Source organism: Phyllostomus discolor, chromosome 8 (assembly GCF_004126475.2).
Source record: "Phyllostomus discolor isolate MPI-MPIP mPhyDis1 chromosome 8, mPhyDis1.pri.v3, whole genome shotgun sequence".
NCBI lineage: Eukaryota > Metazoa > Chordata > Mammalia > Chiroptera > Phyllostomidae > Phyllostomus > Phyllostomus discolor.
Window position 1 is genome coordinate 17413877 of NC_040910.2, and position 23066 is coordinate 17436942.

General features: G+C 37.2%; 1 protein-coding gene across 1 annotated transcript in view; it reads right to left on the minus strand.

The window, feature by feature from the left end:
* Positions 1 to 23066, minus strand: part of IQCM (IQ motif containing M) — a 235414-nt gene that overhangs the window by 130411 nt on the left and 81937 nt on the right. Inside the window, exon 10 of the mRNA XM_036034456.1 lies at positions 2831 to 2889. Within this exon, the coding sequence (XP_035890349.1) occupies positions 2831 to 2889 (59 nt within the window). The remainder of the gene's footprint in view (positions 1 to 2830; positions 2890 to 23066) is intronic.

Consider the following 23066-nt stretch of genomic DNA (forward strand, 5'->3'; position numbering starts at 1 on the left):
GCAATAAGTAGGGAGTTGTCCATTTTATTCATTAGTTCTGTCAATTTTTGCTTTATTTATGCTAAAGCTTTATTAGTAGAACATATTCTGTATATTTAATATAAAGGTTGATGCAGTTAAGTTTTCATCTACCGTTTTCATATTTGTTTTTATTTACTCCTGTTGGTCCTCTTTTCCTGTCCTCTTTGAGTTAACCAAATAGTAGTTCCTGATACCTTTTTATATTAGTGGTTGCTCTGGGAATTACAATATGCATTCTCAAGTTATCAGACACTGCTTAGAATTAGTATCGTTACATGTTAAAGGAAAGAAACTTAGAAGAGCATAACTCCATTTCTTTTGCAATTATTATATATGTTTGTATCTCCCTAACTTAGAAGTTGCATAATAACATAAATTTGCCTGAAATGGTTGATTTTAAAGAAAATTTAAAATGTATTTTACTTTCTATTGATCATCATGTATTTTTAAATTCAATATTATTTTTTCTATAGATTCAAATTTCTATCAGATGTCACTTCCTTTCAGAATGAAGAGTTTCCTTTAATATTTGTTAAGATTGGCTGTTAATAAATTCTCATTCTTTTAACTTAGCTGAAAATGTCTATTTTCAACCTTAATATTATGAGATAGCTTCATTAAATATACAGTTATCAGTTATTTTTTTCAGCACTTTACATACATAATTTCATTGTCTTCAGGTTTCATCATTTCTGATGAAAAGATATCTATCATTCCTAGAAATGTAACCCTCTGTAAAATGTATATTTTTCCTCTCTAGCTATTCCCAACTTTTTTTTTGCCTTCAATTTTCAACTCTTAGACTAAGATGTGCCTGCCTGTGGGATTTTTTTTTGTATGTATCTTGTTTATACTGTGATGATCTTCCTGCATTAGTCAAGACGTTTTTTGGTACATTTGAAGAAAATTCAGCCATTATTTCTTCAACCTCTTTTTCTGTTTTTCTGCTTCTGAGACTCCAGTTCACAGCTGGTAGCCCCTTGATTTTAACTTGCAGGTCACTAAGGCTCTGCTCACTTTTTCCCAATTATCGTTTCTTCTCCCGATTGGACCCTATTGATCTATAAGTTTACCTATTTTTCTATTGTCTTCTCCAGTATGTTGTTGTTCAAACCATCCAATGAAATCGTCATATCAGGTATTCCAGTTCTCAGTCCAGAATTTCCACTTGACTTCTTAAAATAGCTTCCTGTTTCTGCACTGGGATACTCTGTTATTATGAACACATTTTTCTTCAAATTCTTGAACACATATAATAGCTGCTTTAAAGTACTGGTCTACTAATTCTAATAACTGAGAATATCTTTTTTGATGCAAGTAAGATTTGCCTGTTTCTTAATATGTCTAGCATTTTATTTATTACATACATAACACTGTACATTGTGGAGATTCTGGATTCTGTTATTGTCCATGAAGAATTGCTGACTTTTTAAAAAAATTCTAGGTGGTGACTAAATTAATGGTTGTATCATCTTAAAACTGTTGAAACTTGGTTTCATGCTTTTGTTTGGGTGAAGCAGTTTGTTTTGTTCTTAGAACTAAGTCAGGCCCCTTAGTCCTGGGACATAATCTCCACTCCTTAGGTGTTGGCCTTCCAAGATTTCCATGGAAAAAACTGGCATGTTTACTAAGTCCCGGTCACTAAAATAGGATATTTATTTATTGGATATTTAAATAACTTCATTGCATGGTTCATTATCATATTTCGCCTAGATTTACCATGCAGTGCAATTCCACAATACTAACCTTAGAATTGAATGAATGTTAAAATTCTTTTTTTCCTGAATGTTAGGAAATTCATATAGTGTGTATACTACATAGTATATAACACTCGAGCAGGATCTGGGGCAGTATTCTCTTATCAAACACATTAACACTAATTAGTGAATATAATTAATATTTATGTAGATGCAAAACATGAATATTCACATGAAGTGAGAAATGTAAAAACTGAATGATCATAATCACTTGTCACTTCAGGTCAGATTTTGACGCTAAGAGTTTTGGCATCAACTTTTATTTTCTGGAACTTTCTGGATTTGGGAATTGTGGGTGAGTGATTATGGACCTTATATAGCGACACATTTTCAGTAATTGAGAGAAGGAATAAAGAAGGAGGTCAGGCAAGAACAGGGAGCCTAAACAGTACATGCAAATGAACCTGCATTTACTGAGCAGTTCGATCCCAAACTGGTTGAGTTGACAACTTCAGTCTCTGAGGTTTACTCTTTCGCTGTTTTCATCTACATGGCCTGGCACAGGGTTTTGCACCTAGTCAGCACTAAAATATTATTTGATGAATTCATATAAATTAATATATTACCAGTGAGTAAGAAAACACAAGTGTGAAACCCGTCCCTTATAGCAACTTCCCTGCTAAGTTTCTACAGTTCCTTCTTTCCATCTCACTCTCCAATCTGTCTCACAAGGTCTGCACATTTTCACAAAAGTTACCTGACAAATTTGCTACAGAAAGTAGCAAAGCAATCTTAAGACTCCCTCACAGAGTCACTGAAATGTGTTCTACCACAGCGAATTGCAGTGCACAGTTTCTAATAAATGAAACATCGTGAGGTGTTGTTCACACTGCTTTGCCTACCCATGATGGAGTAAACTTCAGCCTAATCTATTGAATGGTCACTAATACACTTGGAAAAAGGAAAGTTTTTTTTTTCTCCTTGGCTTAGCCAACTTAAAACATTGAAAAAGATACATTGAAAACCTACAATTCTTTAATCTTAGCGACAAGATAAAACCAAAAACGTGCACATTAATATATACTTTTCTGCTATCACAGAAAAAAACATACCTCTGTTGCGGCTCTGGTTCTGGCTTGAAAACTAGTTTCTCTTTTTTCACAAAGCCTTTCTAGAATAAGAGAAAGAAGAATTGACATAAGTAGAAAAAATGTCATAATCTACCAAAATTTAATTTTATTGATGTTCTGTTATATTATCAAAGGGAGAAGGAACCAGTCCACGATAATATATATTATAAGCCTAGACAACAACATAAATTTGTAAGTATACTCAGAGGACAATGAGCCCTGAACTGCCTCCAGCATCTTCTGATACCCAAGAATACAATTCCTCCTGACTGTCTCAGTGGGCCAATATACATACAATCTAATTCAGATGATAATTTATTTCTTTACTTATTTGTTTTCTGTCTTATAAAAAAGATTTAAGGTAGCCTACAAAATATACAGTACATGAGAAAAAGAAGATCAAGTTAAGGGGAAAATAGGTATAGAACGATAATGTCAAATACTTTCTGATATTTCTGGATGTGTCACACAGATTTGGCTCTCAAATGTTTAGCTATCAAGATGTTGTCGACTGAACTGTGTCCCTCCAAAATACGTATGTTGAAGCCCTAATCAGTAGTGTGACTATGTTCGGAGATAAAGTCTTTCAGGAAGTAATTAAGGTTAAATGAGGCCATAAGGTGAGGCCCTGTCCAATCATACTGGTGGCCTTGTTAGAAGAGGAAGAGATACCAGGACGACACAGGCACCGCAAAAAGGCCACCTGAACACTCAGAAAGCAGCAAGTATCTTGATAAGCCAAGGAGAGAGGCCTCTGGAGAAACCAACTTTCCTGGCATCTTGATCTTGGACTTCCGGCCTCCAAAACTTTGAGAAAACTAATTTCTATTGTGTATGCCACATGATCTGTGGGATTTCACGATGGCAGGCCTGGCAAATAACGCACAAGCAAGAAAGAAAACATAGTAGTTCTAACATTTACAATGTCTATAACTGAAGCAAAAATGGGTTCTTATAAAGAAGCCTGGTATAATGTAAGGGTCAGCTTCAAGAGCACGTCTTCAACAATCACACCAGAGTGTCTAATGCAGACTTTTCATGCAATCCTTCCATATCAGTCAACTGCAGAAAAAACTCAGGAATGTAATCCTACAAGACCTCAGAATCACTTGGCCATTGCATTTCTGGTGATTTGGCATAATCTAAAGGTTCAACTGATACCTAGAGGCACTAAAGCACTGCATACCCACTTTGTAATCTGTCGTGACAATTATTTTGCACAGAACAGCTTTTGAAAAAATGGTCTCGAATAATAGGAATTTGAGGTAATCTTGATAACACGGTAAAAGGTTAATGCCTTTTGGGTTGTTTGGTGCTGCCCTCTCCCTCGGAGTCTATCAGAAATCAGTAAGAGAAAGTGTCTTGGCTGTTGAGATGGGGTGTGCTCATGTGCCACAATGGAAACACCTACTTTAGTTTTGTTTTAAGTTTTGAAAAATGCTTCTAACCCCTATTTGACAACTGAAGTCAAAGGATGCTCTGATATAAAATCCTAGGACATATAAAGGATTAGTATAAAGATGAAATGTGAAAGAAAATCGTATTTGTATTGCAAAAATACTCAGTATTGAGACATAGAGTGGTTGTTTTAAATATTTTACACAAATCATAAATTCTTCATTCTGTCGGATACTGCTCTCTCAGATGCCATCTAACTTATTTATGTTAATTTGTATTTCATGCCATTTATTTTTTAAGATCAAAGAGTAACTTTTCTTCTATAGCTATGTTAGAATGCAACAATAACCTTGAGAATTAGTTTACATCATCTCTCAAGTATGTGTTACTTTTAGAGTTCCCTGATCACCTGTTTTTTAAGTAAACAATGATCCTAAAGAATAAAATTATACATTTTAATATTTATGTGCAACTTGTAGACAATAATAAAACATGGAGCAGGACCTATATTTTAAATATTGCTCTCAAGATGTTTCATGATGTATATTCAGGGCTACAAAATTACCAATGGCTACAAAATTAAATTTTTAACCTATATATTCCATACATTTGCACACAGCCATGTGCTTGGCCTGGAACACACTGCCCTATGTGATACTGATAGGGGACTCGAGACTTAGAATATTTTAGCTTAAGGTAAAAAGCTATAAATCTAGCAAGTAATGTGCATGTTAAGCTTTTGTTTCAGAAACTACAGATAAGGCCCATCCTGGTGTAACAGGATGCAGCCAAGAGGGGAGCCCCTAATAAGGATTTGTAATAGGATCCAGAAGAGCTTGGAGATAATTGGCTCCACACCACAGGGCACACCTGCCCAGAATGCTGGCAGCTGTGGCCAATTGTGGGAGGAGCCAGAAATGGGGCTGCAGAAGAAGATTGGTGCTGGGATTTAAACCCAGCGAGGCAGCCATTTCGCGTCTCTCTTTGGGACCGGACGTCTCTCTTTTGGGACTGCGTCTCTCTTTTTGGGGACCATGCATCTGTTTAGGACCACATGGCTTTGGTGTCTTGGTTGGGACCATGCGGCTTGGGTGAGAGTCAGGACCATGAGGCTTTGGAAGTGTTCCCTTTTGCCACGTGGAGGGTGCCAGGAGGACTGTGTGCATTTGTGAGAGACTTTGTGTTATTTCAAATGAATAATAAATTCCTTTCCTTTTCACTGAATCTCGGGCATTGAGAGATATCTTTCCTTTGGCAGCAGACATAACAAACTTGGGGGGTTCCTTTTGGGGGAATAGTATATTGCCTTTGAGGCCAGGCCTTGTTGCTCTGTAACACTGGCTCCTAAGAAAAGCAGCAGACCTCCTGGGGCCCTGGCTAGAGATTACCACCTGGGGACACGTTGGAGGCATCCAAGCCTTTTGTGTGACCACCCCCACCCTTGGGAACAGCTAACTGCTGCAGCTTCTCTCACTTAATCCTCCCTGAGTTTCAAAGCCCTCACCGCACCTTGTTTGTCCTCCCCCACCCCCTTATAAAAGGTCTGGCCAGGAAAGAGAAGGGAAGACGGTTTGTTAGGGTATGAACCTGCCATCTTCTCAGATCGAGGGCCATCTGAATAAAGCCCCCATAAAAGAGTCAATTGCTATCATCGCTCATTGGATTTGGTAGTGGCAGGCAACCCGAGTGCCCGTGTCTTTTCCAGTTACAATACTACTATTTACATTTGCCAACTTAAGTTTTTTAACTACTTTCTTCTTGGCCAGACTAACAGCGTTGGCATGCTGTCCATAACGAAGGGCAGGTGTCTCATGTGAAGGCTGCTAAGTAAAAGAAACTCAGACACACATTCATGAGGATTTTTCCTACCAAGATGTTCTCTGATTTTTGCCAGTTTCTCTCCTGCAACTGCATTGCCTTCACAACCTCCATTGTGTTTCTTTCTCCCTGCCTGACTTAGGAACTTCTCCTTCTCTCCTTTTTTGCAAAGTCAATAACAGTCCTCTATTTTGGGTTTTTCTCATTCTTAGCTTCCTACACACTTACATATTCAAATCTCAAGTCCATTCTGTATTAATGTCTCAACTCCATTCTCTCAAAAATGTTTCTTCTCAACTGCAATAAGCTTCTCTTTTTTAAAATTTCTTTATTGATTTCAGAGAGACAGAGACATCGATTTTTTGCCCACTTATTTATACATTCATTGGTTGATTCTTGTGTGTGCCCTGACCGAGGATCAAACCCACAACCTTGGTGTATAGGAACGATGTTCCAACCAACTGAACTACCCAGCAGGGGCCTGACACCTGCTTCTTTAAACTTCTTAAACCTAGTCTCTCTATGACAATGCATTTAAAGTGACACATTCTAAATACCTGACTAAAGATATAAATCATTTATCAGAACCTTGTGTCAAAATTTTCAAATTTTTAACAACCTGTGTGGATTTACTCCAAAATACTTTGCAGACTCCTTTCCTAAACAGCTTTTCTCAAATTCCACAACTTAACTGGTACCAGGCTAGTTCTGATAATTTACACAGTATTATCACACCTCAAGTTTTGTTTTAGAAGCAGCTGTCTAATCCATCAATTCCTCTCTTCTTTCCAAATCTCAGAGAATTATTTTTCCCTTTTGATAATTCTGCTAATTTCTTTCATCACCTAATGATTATTTTTTTTGCATTAATGATAGATAAACTATTTGAGAAAGTCTTGCATTTTCTTCTTAATGCTACATATTTTCTACAGTGTATTATTAGTGTGAAATTCTGGAATATGTTTGTTATAAAAAAGCAACCTACAAATGGCATATTACACCCCCAGTACTTACAGTCAAAATCAGTTAAAGGGTATTTTTCTAAGTAGCAAAGAATTCCATAGTTTTAAAAAGCTTTGTGGCCCTACTAGAAACACATATAAATACACCGAGTAAAATGAAAGATTTATTTTAAAATAGGTCATTGCAAAGAGAAAATTATTAGCATATACATATGAAAATATAAAGTACACATTAAAACATGTGAAATACACTGAAATTTTTTCCTGCCAGGCTTGAACATTAACACTGCTTCCCCAGCCAAAGTCAGTCGGTCACTAGCACCTTCTGTGGAAGAGTAGTGAGCTGTGTTCCTCACACTGCTACTGCTCCTTGTAGAAGAAATGGTTTAAACAGGAAAATGTCGAAGACGTGCACGCATGCAAAATCAGGAGGCACCAAACACGCCATTGTGGGCTTTTCACAAGTCAGTATCTTTGCATTATCAAATTCTAGAGCTCCCCAAAGCACACACAAACCACAGGAGGATTTTCAAGACTTACAGCCACTTCTCAGAAGTTATAGCAGGCCCGGGATACCCACAACTTCCCCAAATCTTCTCAGAGAGCCAGAGAAAACTCCATTTTGAAAGGTGATCTCTAGTGTGGTGTTTCCTTTACATTTCCTAAGAGAAGTGGGGGGATCCCAAAGCTATTGTGGGTCACCCTGTAATGGCCATGGCCTCAAACAACCGTTCAACTTTCAGATGAGGGGAGACTGAACAAGGCAACCCAACATATCACAGGTTGTTCATGTACCACTCACTAGATAAAGTGTCTTTACTCCAAGGGAAATCACAACTGAGAATTCCCTCTTTGATGTGTAGGAATTGAAGCATAACAGAGGAGACAACCCAAAGTCTGATGAGGGTAAGGGAGCTGGAGAGAGAAATTTCCATCCCACTGTAAATTCCTCTGAGGGTTGAAACCCATTTGTAAAAGACTTGTAAGAAGGCTGCTGTTTCCAGAAATATGCTCATAGCAACAAAATCACAGCATAATACCATATTAAATGCTAAAGACAAAAGTGAAAGATATTTTAAACACGTGGCTGAGCTGAACAGGAAAGTAATAGCATTCCTCCCAGGGCAAAGACAACAACAAGAAATTTTGAATTCACTATCGCATGAGCCTGGGAGACTGTCTTTGCCTTGGGGATTGCATGGTAATTTCAGACAACCTAAAAGCCTGGGTTTTAATGAACTACATGCCCTCAAGTTTGGAGACATACACTGGCACTCAGAATATGAAGGAACGTCAGAGTTGAGAACACCTCAATAAAATCTGTGTACTGGAAGTACAATATCCTTAGAGTATAAGCCTGAACTTTAAATTTTCCCTGGACAGAGTAAGAAAGAAATTAGGAAAGAGAAAAAGAGATACCATGAAATCCCAGTAAGTTTTATAACAACACTTCAGTCACATGGATCTGGGGGCTCAATTCATACTACCTGGAATGCCCAACAACCACCTCCTCAAAAGAAAGGCAAAAAATTGAAATAAAGTGGTTCCCGGTTAGTAGTGCCATAGAGTACTGGGTAAAAGCAATTACCAATCACTTTTTAGAAAAGGCAGTTTAAGCCCAAAGAATCCACAATAAAATACCAAGAAAAATGAGATCACAATCAGAAAAGTCATTAAACATAAGAAAATGAGCAGTCAAGGATTCAAAAGAACTAATACACTAAACATTCAGAACCTCAAAGATGTAAGACTATAATTACACAGAATCTAAAATAAGGTCTGCAAAATGTAAAATAAGATATGCAGAATGTAATGTAATGTAATTTCTATATGTTTAGAGAAATATATTAAAGGAACCAAAATTATCAAGGTTGACTAAGCTGACTTGGGAAGTAACCACTGAACGTTCTAAAATAAAACATATATAACTAAAATTGGAAACTCAGTGAGTAGCAAATGAAAAAAACAGACATACAAATAAAAAGAGAAACATAATCTGTAAGGTAAATCAGGAAAACAAAGAACCAGGATGCATCAATAAGAGACAAAGAGACGACAAATATAAAAAAGAGGATAAAAAGGAATGGCAATGGAATGGAAGAGTTACGTATGTCTAAGAAGAGTTTTATACAAGGTTTTCAGTACAGTTTATGTAGAAAAAAAGGAAGACCGTATTTGCAGAGATTTTTTTCAGAATGCAAGAAAGACACTGATTTTTATATTTAGGAAGACCAAGAAAAACAAAACGGAATAGATAAAAGCAAAACCATACTATACCTCTCATAATAAAACAGCAGAACAATAATGAAAAGAAATCTTTAGAAGCAGACAGAGGTCAGACACAAATTACTTTCCATGGAAAATCAAGTGAACAAACATCTGATTTTTCAACAGTAACAGTGGCAGCCAGAAAGCAGGACGATGATAAGTTCAAAATGCTGAGAATGTGTGTTTAAAATGGAGAAAAACCCACTGCAAGTTGAACTTGTCTCCCAGCTGAGCCTTACTTCTGAAGGATGTATATGTCTCAGAAGGAAAGTCATTCCACGGGTCTGTGATGCTAGATATAATAGCAGATAAATTGGTAAGCATATAGTAAACCTAAACAAACAATGAAGTATAAAACAAAATAATTTTGTCTAATATATGAGATTAAAAAAATAAGAGAGAACCAAACTCTAGGAGTGAAAGCAATCTAAGATTTCTGTATGAACTAGAAAGAGGGTAAAGATAATTAAGTTAAATGTATATATTTAATACTATAGGTTAACTGCCTATAAAAAGTAAAGACAAGAATAGAAATGCCAAACTAGTATTTAAAAAAATCTAGTACAATGTCAAACTATTACTAGGAAAAATGGAAAAAGAGGGGGACAGAATATGTCAATCTATTTCCAATAAAGACAACAAATGAGCAAAAATGGGCAGAGGGGACTGGGACAAAAGAGAAAAAACAAATATAAAGCACAAAATAAAAGAGGTGGAATGCATCTAAGTACTTTTTTAAATACAAATGTATGGTGTTCACATAGAAGAAATAATGGTGGCCCAGTAATACATGAAAAAAAATCTTTTCATCATTAGGAAAATGTGAATTAAAATCCCGAGGAGACATTTAAATACCTGCAGCACTGGCAAAGGTTAAAATTTTGATCAGTTCCGTGTTGCCAAGTATCTGAAGCAATGGGGACTCTCATAACTGCTGCTGGGCACGGGAAACCGTTGGCTATTGCCTGGTAAAGCTGAACAGACACCCACTGGCCGGCACATCCGTTTTGCTCGGGGCAGCTTGTGGCTCGAGGCAATCAATTATTCACTAGTTACGATATTGAACTCCCATTGCCCAGGCCCTGCCCACCTGCCTCAAGAGCTAAGGGGCGAGAGGAGAGGGAATTTCAGGGGAGAATGGGAAGGGTTTACATGAACAAATATGAAGGACACACAGACAAAAACTGGGGGGGGGGGTGGGCAATGGGAGGGAGGTGGGGAGGGATGGGTGGGTGGGCTGGAATGGGAGTAAAAGGCAGAAAACTGTACTTGAACAATGATTAAAATAATAAAAAGAGAAGAAAGATGCTAAGAGTAGATCTTAAGGGTTCTCATTATGAGAAAAGAAATTATGTAACTATGTATAGTGATGGATGCCAACCAGTCATTACAGTGATCATTTCGCAACATAGACAAACACCAATCATTATGTGGTAGACCTGAAACTAACAACATTATGTCAATTATATCTCAATTTCCAAAAAAGAAAAAAAGAAAAAAAAGAGCTAAGGGGATCAGTATCCTGGGATCTCTGTGACCCCAGCAACAGGATGAAGCTCATGCTGACCCTGGGAAGTCTGCCCCCAGAGAAACTCTTGCACCTCTAGCTCAGGAGATGTGTGAAAGAATGGAGCAGAATTGCTCTAAAAAGGAAATAACTAAAAAGAAAAGTCAAATACCTCTCAGCAAATAGGTAATTAAATTGTAGTATAATCATTTAATGGGATGTTGTGCATCAGTGGAAATAAATGAACTACAGGGGGCCCCCATCAACATTTACAAAGACTGATGGATCTCAAAAGCACACTGCTGAGCAAAAAGAGAGTGAAGACATTATGATTCCATATACATGAAGTTAAGAAAAGTAAAAGTAAATAAAATACTAATTAGGGATGTCGGTGTGTGCCCTAAAATTATAAAGAAAAGTAAAGAAATCAAATTAGGAAGACTGGCTTCCTCAGGACATGAAGGGAAGGAACAGACACAACAGAATTCCATTTCTTAAGCCTTGTGTTTCATTACTATTCTTTAAGATATAGGTTTGTGGATAGATGTGTATATGCATAATATACTGTTTTGTATAGTCCCTATGTACAAACAGAAATGTAAAAAATAATACAGGAGAAAAATTCCTTGAGCTTCAGCCGAGTGTCTCTCCTCTCGAGGAACATAAGAGTGACAGTACCTTGCGAGCCTGTGGGATTCCCAGACACACCACAGCTTCCTAGGAGGTCACGTGGCTCCAGATCTCCCATGGTTTGTGTGTGTTCTTGGAACCTCTAAAATCCAATGCCAAGCAATTGAACAGATGCTGCAGGTGTGAAGTTTTAAAATGAATAAATCTGCAAATGCATGTGGCTGATATTTTTCCATCAGCTAGAATTAAAAGTTCAAATTGAGGGGTTTTTGTTTTACAGTTTAGGTGCATTTCAACATGTTGTGTTTATACTGATGTGGTGGAAGTTGATGCTTAACCACATGTAAGGTGCTTATTTGATTTTGAATATATTTCCCCCTTTGGATTTAAGGTAACCTCCCAAGTTGTAAATGTATTACTAAACAATTCAGTAATAAACTCAACAGTATATTAAAATTTTGAATTCAATCCTTTGCATGTTCAAGATTTGTTTGGATGTGAAACCCTTGTAAATCGTGAATTTGGTTATCATCATGAGATTTGTTTTAACCAATAATTAGAATCTCACTTGTGCTTTATGTACATCTTCTTGTATGTTCACCAAGTCTATGCAAAATAGATATTTTAATTACCCCTTTTCCTAAGGAAGTTGAGGAGTTTAATATCTTTATCTTGATTATACAAGTGGAGCTGCTGGGGTTCAAACTGATTTCTGTCTCATCTAGCAGGTGAAATTGATGATACAGACAGAAGATTTTTAATCTATGAAAATAATCAGAAAACAGTGAACAAAACAGTATTGGAGTATATGTTAGACATTTAATTGACTGGAATTCAGAAATTTGTTTTCTACTTTCCTTTCTTTAGAAAAAGATCCAGGACTTCCCGCCAAGATGGAGGCATAGGTGGACATACCGTGCCTCCACTCACAACCAAGATTGGAACATCAACAATTTAGAAACAGAATAACATCCAGAACTGACAGAAAATTGATCTGAATGGGAGTCAGACAACTAAGAAGTTGAAATAGACCCATTCATCCAGACCAGTAGGAGGGATGGAGTTGGGCAGCCAGGCGTGGGTCGAGGCTCAGAGAGCCAGGAGAGTTGGGACCAGGACTGGGCGCATAAGGCATCTGGGGTGAGCAAGACCAAAGTGGGTAGACCCTGAGTGTGCAAGCGGCAGCTGGCAGACCCCGGCCAAGGGGTGGCAACTGGCAGACCCAGTGAGGTGGAAATTGTATAGCAAGGCACTGTGCTCAACCCAGGATCCCAGCACTGGGAAATAGAGCCCAGAAACTGAGTGAGGACACCTATGGGAGTTGAGACACATGAAGAAACACCCAGCCTTACAGGATAGGTCCTTGGAGGGTCCCATGGCATGCACAAGCCCACCCACACAGGAACTGGCACCAGAGGGGCCCAGTTTGCTCAGGGAAAGCCGAAGGGACTGAGGTCCCACAGAGAATGGAGCAAGCGCCATTGTTCCCTCTTGACCCCGCCCCCACATAAATGTCACAATCCAATGACTGGGGTGCCCTACCCTGGTGAACACCTAAGGCTCTGCCCCTCACTGTAACAGGCTCAACCAGATTGGGAAAAAAAAAAGAGAGGGAGAGATGGCTCAAACAGAAGAACAAATCAAAGCCCCAGAACCCATCCTTTTAAGCGACTGAGAGATTGCCAACCTATCAGATGCACAGTTCAAAACATTGGTGATCAGGAAGCTCACAGAATTGGTTGATTTTGGTAGCAAATTAGATGAACAAATGCAGGCAACAATAAGAGAAATGAAGGAAAATATACAGGGAACCAATAGTAATGGGAAGGAAACTGGGACTCAAAACAATAGAGTGGACCAGAAGGAAGAAAGAAACAATCAAACAGAAAAGAATGGAGAACTAAGAATTAAAAAAAAATGAGGAGAAGCTTAGGAACCTCCAGGACATCTTTAAATGTTCCAACATCTGAATTATAGGGGTACCAGAAGGAGAAAAGGAAGAGCAACAAGTGGAAAGGCTATTTGAACAAATAATAAAGGACAACTTCCCCATTCTGACAAAGGAAATGGACTTCCAGGAAGCCCAGGAAGCTCAGAGTCCCAAAGAAGTTGAACCCAAGAAGGAACACACCAAGGCACATCATAATTACATTAGCCAAGGTAAAAATGCAGGAGAGGATCCTAGAGGCAGCAAGACATAAGGAGACCGTCACCTACAAAGGAGTTCCCATCAGACTGTCAGCTGATTTCTCAAAAGAGACCTTACAAGCAAGAAGGGGCTGGAAAGAAATATTCCAAGTCATGAGAGGCAAGGACCTACATCCAAGATTGCTCTATCCAGCAAAGCTTTCATTTAGAATGGAAGGGCAGATAAAGTGCTTCCCAGATAAGGTCAAGTTAAAGGAGTTCATCATCACCAAGCCCTTATTTTATGAAATGTTAAAGGGATTTATCTAAGAAAAAGAAGATAAAAAAACATGTATAGTAAAATGACAGTAAACTCACAATTATTAACAACCACAGCTAAAACAAAAACAGAAGAAACTAAGCAAACAACTAGAACAGGAACAGAACCACAGAAATGGAGATCACATGGAGGGTTATCAACAAGGGAGTGGGAGGAGGAGAGAGGGGGAAAAGGTATGGAGAATAAGGAGCATAGATGGTAGGCAGAAAATAGACAGGGGGAGGGCAAGAATAGTATGGGAAATGTAGAAGCTAAAGAACTTATGACACATGGATATAAACTAAAGGGAGGGATGTGGGTGGGAGAGGGTGTACAGGGTGGAGGGGAGTGAAGTTGGGGAAATGGGACAACTGTAATAGCATAATCAATAAAATATATTTAAAAAAGAAAATTTAAAAAAAGAAAAGATCCAATGATTTTGTAGAAAGTCTGTGGGACTTAATCATAATGGGATTTAGAACTGCCAGTCAATGCACTAGGGTCAAAGGGTGTCCCAATCCCAACTACTACTTGACTATCACTCTTTGTTTGGAAGACTTTTATAAGGAATTAAATAAAATGGTGCTTCTCAAACTGCAATGTGCTTATAAATCACTAAGATATGATTTCCAGAGGCTCAGTATATACTTAGATGGATTTATCAGCTTATTGAAATTGTCCAGATTAATCCATTTGGGTGGAAGCTTTATTATCAAAATATATGGCATATTATCCCAGGCCAATTTTGACATCCATTACTTGAGACTGCTTCCGATGTCTCTGATTGGTTACTATCTTACTCCTCAACTCCAAAGGAAAACACATTCTTATCTGACCACATGACTCTAAATTCAACATGGAGTATCTGCACTTTTGGTATTTGTCTGAAAAAAATAATTACCTGTATACATTGTCTCTTTATCAGAAGTTCACCGAACAGGCAAAATATGATGAGGAATTATCTAAAACAGCATTCTTCAAACTTTAATATGCTTATAAATAATTATTAATCTTCAAATATAGATCCTGACTTGATAGATTTATGTGAGCCCTGAGATTCTACACAATAACGAGTTCCCAAATGATAACAATGCTGTTGAATGATGTAGCAGGGAGGCCCTGAAGAATATTCCCCTCGTCCCCAAGATGCCCTAAAACCTATCTCTGATTTAAACTAAACCTGCAGAGAACTGAACACTAGGACCATGTTATTTCCACATGACCTCCTCCACAACAACCCACAACTCCAAAGTCCTCCAGCTCCTGGAAAAGTGAGTTTATCAAATTTTGCTTTGGTCTTATGATTAACATGAGTGGCAGTATGTATAGCTGACCTTTTAATACCACAGGTTTGAACTTGTGTGGGTCCACTTATACACAAATCTTTTTCAATAAAAACTGTAAATGTATTTTTTCATCCTCAGATTTTCTTAATAACATTTTCTTTTCCCTAGCTTAATTTATTGTAAGAATACAGTATATGAGGTCTGTCTGGAAAATATCCAGCCATGCACTATGAAAAATAGAAACATCTCTTAAAGAAGATACAAGACACAGGAAACATTATGTATAGGACAATGATGTCTCAGTCCTCTTCAAAGTAGGTGTCTTGAGATCAGTTTTCCCAATCACCATCAGCTGCCCTGCTATGTTTTCCTGAATTGCATTGATGATCTGAAATCTCTTCCCTCTTAAATATGATTTTAATTTTGGGAAAAGGCAGAAGTCTCAGGGTACTGAATCTAAGCTGTAAGGGGGCTCATTCACCTGGGTGATTTGATGTTTCACCAAAAAACTGCATTGATGTGATGCATGAGTGGCTGCTGATGAAGATGCCAATCACCAGTTGCGCATACCTGCATCCTTTTGAATCACTGGAATAGTTTCCACAGAGTAATGTCCAAGCTTAATACAAAATTTGATGCATTCATTGTTCTACTCACTCAGTCATTTTGAATGCAGCAGATACACAGTACACATGCTCCCTCAACAGCGTCTACCGCCCCCACTGACTAGTACAGTGAAGTTGTAATTGTTCACACGTGCACATTCCAGTTCACTCTCCTTGGCTGCCAGGTTACATCGATGTCACTCAAACTGTTCTTGTTATATTAATAATGGCTGGACTTTTTCCAGACAGACCTCATATAATACATGTAACATACAAAATATGTGTTAATCAACTGTTTAAGTTAGTAAAGCTTCTGGTCAACCATAGGCTATTAGTAGTTAAGTGTGGGGGTAGTAAAAAGTTGTATACAGGTTTTCAACTGCTCAGGGGTTGGAGTATCTAACCCCCACATTGTTCAAGGGCCAACTGTAATATGTTAACAACATTTTCTAAAAGTATATTTTGAGTAAATAATGTACAATACTTATTTTACAGTACCATCTTCATAATAATCTGCTGGTACATTTTTCTGGCTTGCTTTTATTTTATAAAAATACCTGAATAAAGTGACTATTATATCTTTTTTCACTAGCTGCAAAATTTGTGGTTTACTTATTAATAATATATAGTGTACCAAATTATGAATTTTGTGCACCTACCTAAATCTTAACTTTGTTTGATGGCTGAAATAACTAAAAATGAGTTATATCCAAAAAGTAAATACTGCTGCCATTGATTAAATGATAAAAAATTTTATATTAATAAGACAAGATTTTCAGAATGTATTTTGGAGAGAAAAAATAAGGTTATAAAGCATTTGTTGTTATAATAACTTGAACAACAATAAACAATGTGGAAAAATAACTATGGTTGATTTTCTTATTTTTGTGTTATTCAAGCCTTTTTAAAAATACATGTATTGCAAATTTAATTTATAAGAAATTACTTTAATAAGTGGCAAAATGTTAACATTAAAAGGCTTTATGGGTGACCATTAAAATGTGGTAATAGATACAGGAAGAAGAGAGGAAAAGGAGAACATGAAGACCTGAAATAATTTGAGATTAGAAGTTGTCCCATGTGTTTGATTCAACGATAAATCTGGAATCAGATTAGGAACCAGTCACTGAAGACATCATCCTGAAACAGCCTTTTGTCACTGATAGGATCTTTATGGGTTGATAACTTCCTCATCCAATGACTGAATGGGAGCCTCCTGATTTCTACCAACCAGGTTTCACTAACTATGGCCTAGTTGTCAATGCCTATGAGTCATAGGACCTCCTATGACTCATAGTTTTGGGTTCGCACCCCTGGAATAGATTTGTGACTTTCCAGCGTGCTGAGGAAAGCTGCCTTGCCCGCGTTGCAAAGGAGACGTCTGATGAGAGTGTCAAGATGTTTCCAAAAAGAAAAAGAAACCAACGAGAGAACTAACTGCCTGCCAAAATGAGCATGGCCACTGACTCCAGCGAGGAGGGATAGGGGAAAGTCTATTTCAGAACAAATAATTAAGGTTTATACAATGCTTTGACTAATATAGAAAAAAATTCATTATGGCAATATTTATATAACATCCTCATTAGTATTTTTCTCTTTTTTCTCCCTAGTAATATCATGACTATCATTTTCATTGCTTTGGGACCTCAGGTCTCTTTTGTGTTCCTCTTAGAAGAAATGTCAATCAGCCTATTATTCACCCATTCAGCAAATATTTTCTGAACCTCTGCTGTATGACAGGCACTATTCTAGGCACTGGGGCTGCATCAATGATCTAAACATCTCAGCCTTGTGAAGCCTACATTTTATGAGGAAGGCCAAGATTAAGCAAATAAAGACATGTATAATGTACTGTCAGGTTGAAGTACATTGAAAAATAAAGGCGGTGGTGCTCTTTTAGGTGGGATTCAGGGAATAACTCTCACAGGAGGTAGGATCTGTCAGAAATGTATTATAACATCTGCCTGCCTCTGCCACTGGGACTCACACAAACACAGACCTTCTGCAACTAACTCCAGGATACCTTGCACCAAGCATCAAGAACAATAAACATATAATCATGATATTGCACCTAGCAATATGTATGCGTGTCTTTGGCTTCTTATCTTCCCTGTCCATCTTCACCACCACTACTACTGTTGTTATTATTATTACTACTACTACGACTACTCTTACTATTACTACTACAGGTCTACAATTCCTTGTTTGAGGCTCAGAAATTCAAAAATCTTTGAAAACTAACATATTGGTCATAACACATACGGAAGCAAAATTTAACTCACCTGACCTTTGGTGGCAAAACCTGACTTGAACCAACCAACAAAAGGCCAATATAGTGGCCATTTCCTACTTCATGAAAATATTCTTATGCTTTATTGAAAATATTAACATCTTTCAATTATACATTTATTTGAAGATCCACTTATCTTACATTCTAAAGTTTGAAATTTTATGAATTCCAAAATACATCTGACTACAAGAATTTCTAATACAGGGTTACGGATCTGTGTAGCTACTACAAACTACAACTATTATTACTGGTGTTGCCTTTGGGTAGCTCTATATTTCTTATTCCAAATCATTCGGACATCTCATTAACCTAAAGGTGTATAACTGAAGAAGAAACATCGCATCTAATCCATCTATTGTTTCATGAATATGCTTGAATTGTTAAACTTTTTTTCTAATTATTAAAAAATCAAATTACAGCAAATATAAGTCAATATTATATTAACAGACACAGCAATATCCAAAGCCTGTAACCATGACCTTGAGTACCAGGATTTTCTATGTCCACTTATTATTGCTACTAAAGTTTTCATTCATATTTATATCCATGTTTGGTGCATTTTATTTGATGAAAATAAGCTAATTAGTGCTGAACCTTTCCTAGTTCATAAATTTACTCCTAAGAATATTTAAAAGGAAGTCAAGTGAGGCATGTTCTGTAACAGATGTTCGCATTTTTTTGGCTGCCTTTTTATAGCTTGTTCTCTTTCATTACTTTTTAAGAAATTTAGTTAATGTTCCCTTTACTAGAGAACAAGTGTACCTAGCTTCCCAGGAGGTTGAGGGAGGTGGGATTCCCCAGGGTAGGCGCTGTCTGTTCCCTCCCTTAACCTAATATCTGCTCAGATGCTCTCTCTGCATTCAACCTGTCATTTCTTCATCCAGGTTTTGGCAACAGTCACATCCCAGCTTATCCCAGAAAGAATGCGTATGGTGACTGTCAAGTTGGAGTACAGTCCAACCTGGACTGTAGATTGAACTGGAATAGAACTAGAACTATTTCAGGCACTATTAGTAATGCAGATGGGCCTCGTGCCCCTCAAATATCTTTCTCCCAAGAGAATATCTCAGAATAAAGAGTCAATATGATTGAGAAACTTTGGTTGAGTCTTTTGGCTTCGACAGTAAAAGAAGACAGTGAAGTAACCTCCAAAAGTAAAAATTCATTGGTCTTTTATAATAAAAGAAATGAGAAGTATAGATTAAGATTTTTCTCTATATAAGTAAGTTGATCCAAAAATACAAATTTAAAATTATCCTATTTTTTACCTAATCCTCCACTTTTTAACATTATTTAGTAGGGATGGGATTGTGATGTCATCAAGTGGTAAATCTAAGTAATGTAACATCCATACCTTTCATTCGTCAAAATTGCTTTCTTTCAAAACACCATAAGAATGTTGGATATAAGCTTTGAATGATTTCTTCTGACTATACATATTAACCTATTTATTGCTAAATTTTGCATGGAGTACCTCCTTAATTTTTCCCAATAAGTATCTTAACTCAGACAAGAGTAAGGAATTTTTATCTATAGTTCAAAAGGTAAAGAGCATAAGATATTGTGATATGAAAGAAAGACATGAGCAAAAATGTTCTATATATTACATGGTAATTTATTATTTTTTGTTACATAATAAAACCTTTCAAGTGAATGCACACCTTCTTCTGAATTTGTGATTTAGTAAAGAATTACAAAATGTATATGTGTGCATATATATCTCCAAGTTACAAAAATCAACATATCCTTGGATTCTTATATTTTTTTTTACTCAAATGGCTCAAATTCTCCAGAGAAAACTAATAAGTAATTTTATGTCTAATAAGAAAACTAATAAGAAATTTTAAAATCTAATCAACCCATTTTATGGTTAAAATTAAGCTGATATAAAGAATAATATATTTGTAAATTTTCAATTTTCAAAAATACTTTTCTACAAAAATGAATGAAAAATTTTGTTTTTTTAATCAGATGAGGCTATAAACATGTTTTAAAAACATATGACCAGTGACTTTTGTTTTCTTCTCTCTCACATAGAACTTGTTCTTGTAGGGGAGGGAGAGGGAGGAAGCCAAATGCCCAGAGGACTCACAATATGTTTTTGAAACACCAATTTACAATGCAGCCAACTATTAAACCAAATTCTATTTGCTTGTAATCCCTTACTTGCTAGTGCCAAGATTAGGCAAATTCTTTTCAACCAGGGCTAAGAAGATAAAGTGATCCAGAGTCTTCCTCCAAGGCACTCAGGGATGAGGGAAACTTAGTTAAGTTTTGCCACTTTCCCTCTTGCACGCTGGACTTTTGTCACACTGGACTTTTTCCAGTTCCTGAGGTGCACGCTGCTCCCCACCTTGGACAACCACAGCTGCTCTCTTTTCCCTCTGCCCCGCTGCTGCCGAGCCCTGTAACCGCCGCGCCATGCATGCTGACATGCCTGCTCAGGCATTCCCCTGCTGGTCATCTCTTCCCCAGTCTAGGGAATCAACAAACGGCCAGGCTCCTCAGGGAACCCTTCCTGACCCCTGGAACCACGGCAACACGGGAAATTCACCTCTCACTGAGGAGAGCTTTGCCTTATGGACAACTAATGAATAAAAGTTATTGAACTCTCTCGTGTGCTTCGAAATATTACCTGGAAGTTAACTTATCCAAACTGTCAATATTTATTTTTATCCTATCTGTAAAAGAATATTTTAGCCCTGGCTGGCGTAGCTCAGTGGATTGAGCACGGGCTGGGAACCAAAGTGTCCCAGGTTCGATTCCCAGCCAGGGTACATTCCTGGGTTGCAGGCCATAACCCCCAGCAACCGCACATTGATGTTTCTCTCCCTCTCTCTCTCTCTCTCTCTCTCTCTCTCCCTTCCCTCCCTAAAAATAAATAAATAAAATCTTTGAAAAAAAATGCATTAATTTTTATATCTCAGATTTTAATAAATACTGGAGTTTCTTCCTGTAACTACAGTCCTCCTGGCCGTGGGTTTCAAGATTGCTTTATAAGTTATAATGAAGCTAGCAAACCTTTTTAATAAGGAAGAGTTATGAAATGAAACTGTGATAAAAAGTTGGAGATGGTGGTCTTTCCTATATTATGGCAATGTAATATTACATTTTTATGTTACATGAAAGATTATGCTCACAAGTGCTCACTCCTCTTGGATAAATATTACCTTTCAAGATAATTAAGGCTATAAATATCTCAGTACTTCAGAAACCATAAAAAGTAGCATTAGTAACTTCAGGATACAGTTTCTTTAACTTCATGTAAAGAAGTTTTAGAGGGCTATATGCCATTGCTTTAAATAATTGGAAACTTTTATATAATCCTAATATAATAAGACCACAGTTGCAGAAATGAAACATTACAACTAAAGACATATAACATTAAATTATTATTTAATTAGACCTAAAAACATATAATACAAAATACATTAAAAAGAAATCAAAAACTTCAGGCTTCGACGTTGATAACAGCAGCTAAGCTATAGAGTGTTTTGAAAGCAGAATATGTTATATTTTTTCTCCTCCTACAATCAGTGGTAGGGTTTTCTGTTCCCTGTCTCTTCTCCTCTTTTAACAATGAAGGCTTCAACATTCTCAACTTTGCAAGTTACTTTTTGTCTTGAATGATTGAACAAATTCATATGAAGATTACTTACTACTTCCCACCTATTAGGATGGGAATTATCAAGAAAACAGAAATGAAGTAAGTGTTGATGGGGATGTGCAGAAGGTGGAACACTTGCGCATTGCTCGTGGGAATGTAAAATGGTGTAGCCACTGTAGGAAACCACATGGTGAGTCCTCAAAATATTAAACAGAAATGCAATATGGTTCGTGTTTTTCACTTCTGGGTATAAACTCAAAAGAAGTGAAAGCAGAGACTTACTCATTACTCGTACACCCATGTTCATAGTCACACTATTCACCGTATGCAAAAGGTGGACGTACTTCAGGTGTCCATAGACAGGCGAGTGGATGAAATACAGTGTATACGTACTAGAGAATATCATTCAGCCCTTTTAAAAAGGAAGGAAATTCTGACACATGCCACTACGTGGATGGCCCTTGAAAACATTATGCTAAGTGAGCTACGTCAGTCACAAAAAGACCAATAAAAATGATAGAGACAGAAAGTGTAATGTTTGCAGGAAATGGGGGAAGGGAAGAACAGAGAATTAGTGTTTAATGAGCAGCGTTTCGGTTTGCAAAGAAGAAAAAGTTCTGGAGAGGGATGGTGCTGATGGTTACACAACAATATGGGGGCACTTAACGCCACCAAACCCTACGATCTGAGATGGTTAACATGGTAAATATTATGTTATGTATATTTTATCACAATAAAAAATATAAGAAAGGAGTCCTGGCTGGAGTAGCTCACTGTATTGAGCGCAGGCTGCGAACCAAAGTGTTGCAGGTTCGATTCCCAGTCAGGGCACATGCCTGGGTTGCAGGCCACGGCCCCCAGCAACCGCACATTGATGTTTCTCTCTCTTTCTCTTCCTCCCTCCCTTCCCTCTCTAAAAATAAATGAATAAAAAATCTTTTTAAAAAAGATTCTAAAAAAAAAGAAAATGAGTAATGAATGAAATAAACATTAAAAAAACAACTTTTTAAAAAATATATATAAGAAAGGGTTTGCTTGGAACTTAGTGTTTGATTCCTTCTAGGACTGTTATTACTTTAAAGGAAAACCAAAAGGGAAATCCTTAGTGAATATGCCAGTTAAACATCCAATGGTGAAAAATTAAAATGCAGTGAGCTTCAGGGAAAAAAATTTAAAGGTTGGACACTTATGCCTTCTCCCCACCATTATATACTTGGTCTGCAAGGATAAGGTGCAAACCTCTAACTGGACTGACTCAGAGGGCCACTAATGCTCACCCAGTCTCCATTTCAGTCCACTCCAAAGTCCACAGACAAGTGTACATCCCCACAGCACCACCTATTATGTCAAAGTCATGGTTGGGAGCCCTTTGTACTCCTCCTTTCTCATACAGCAATGAGT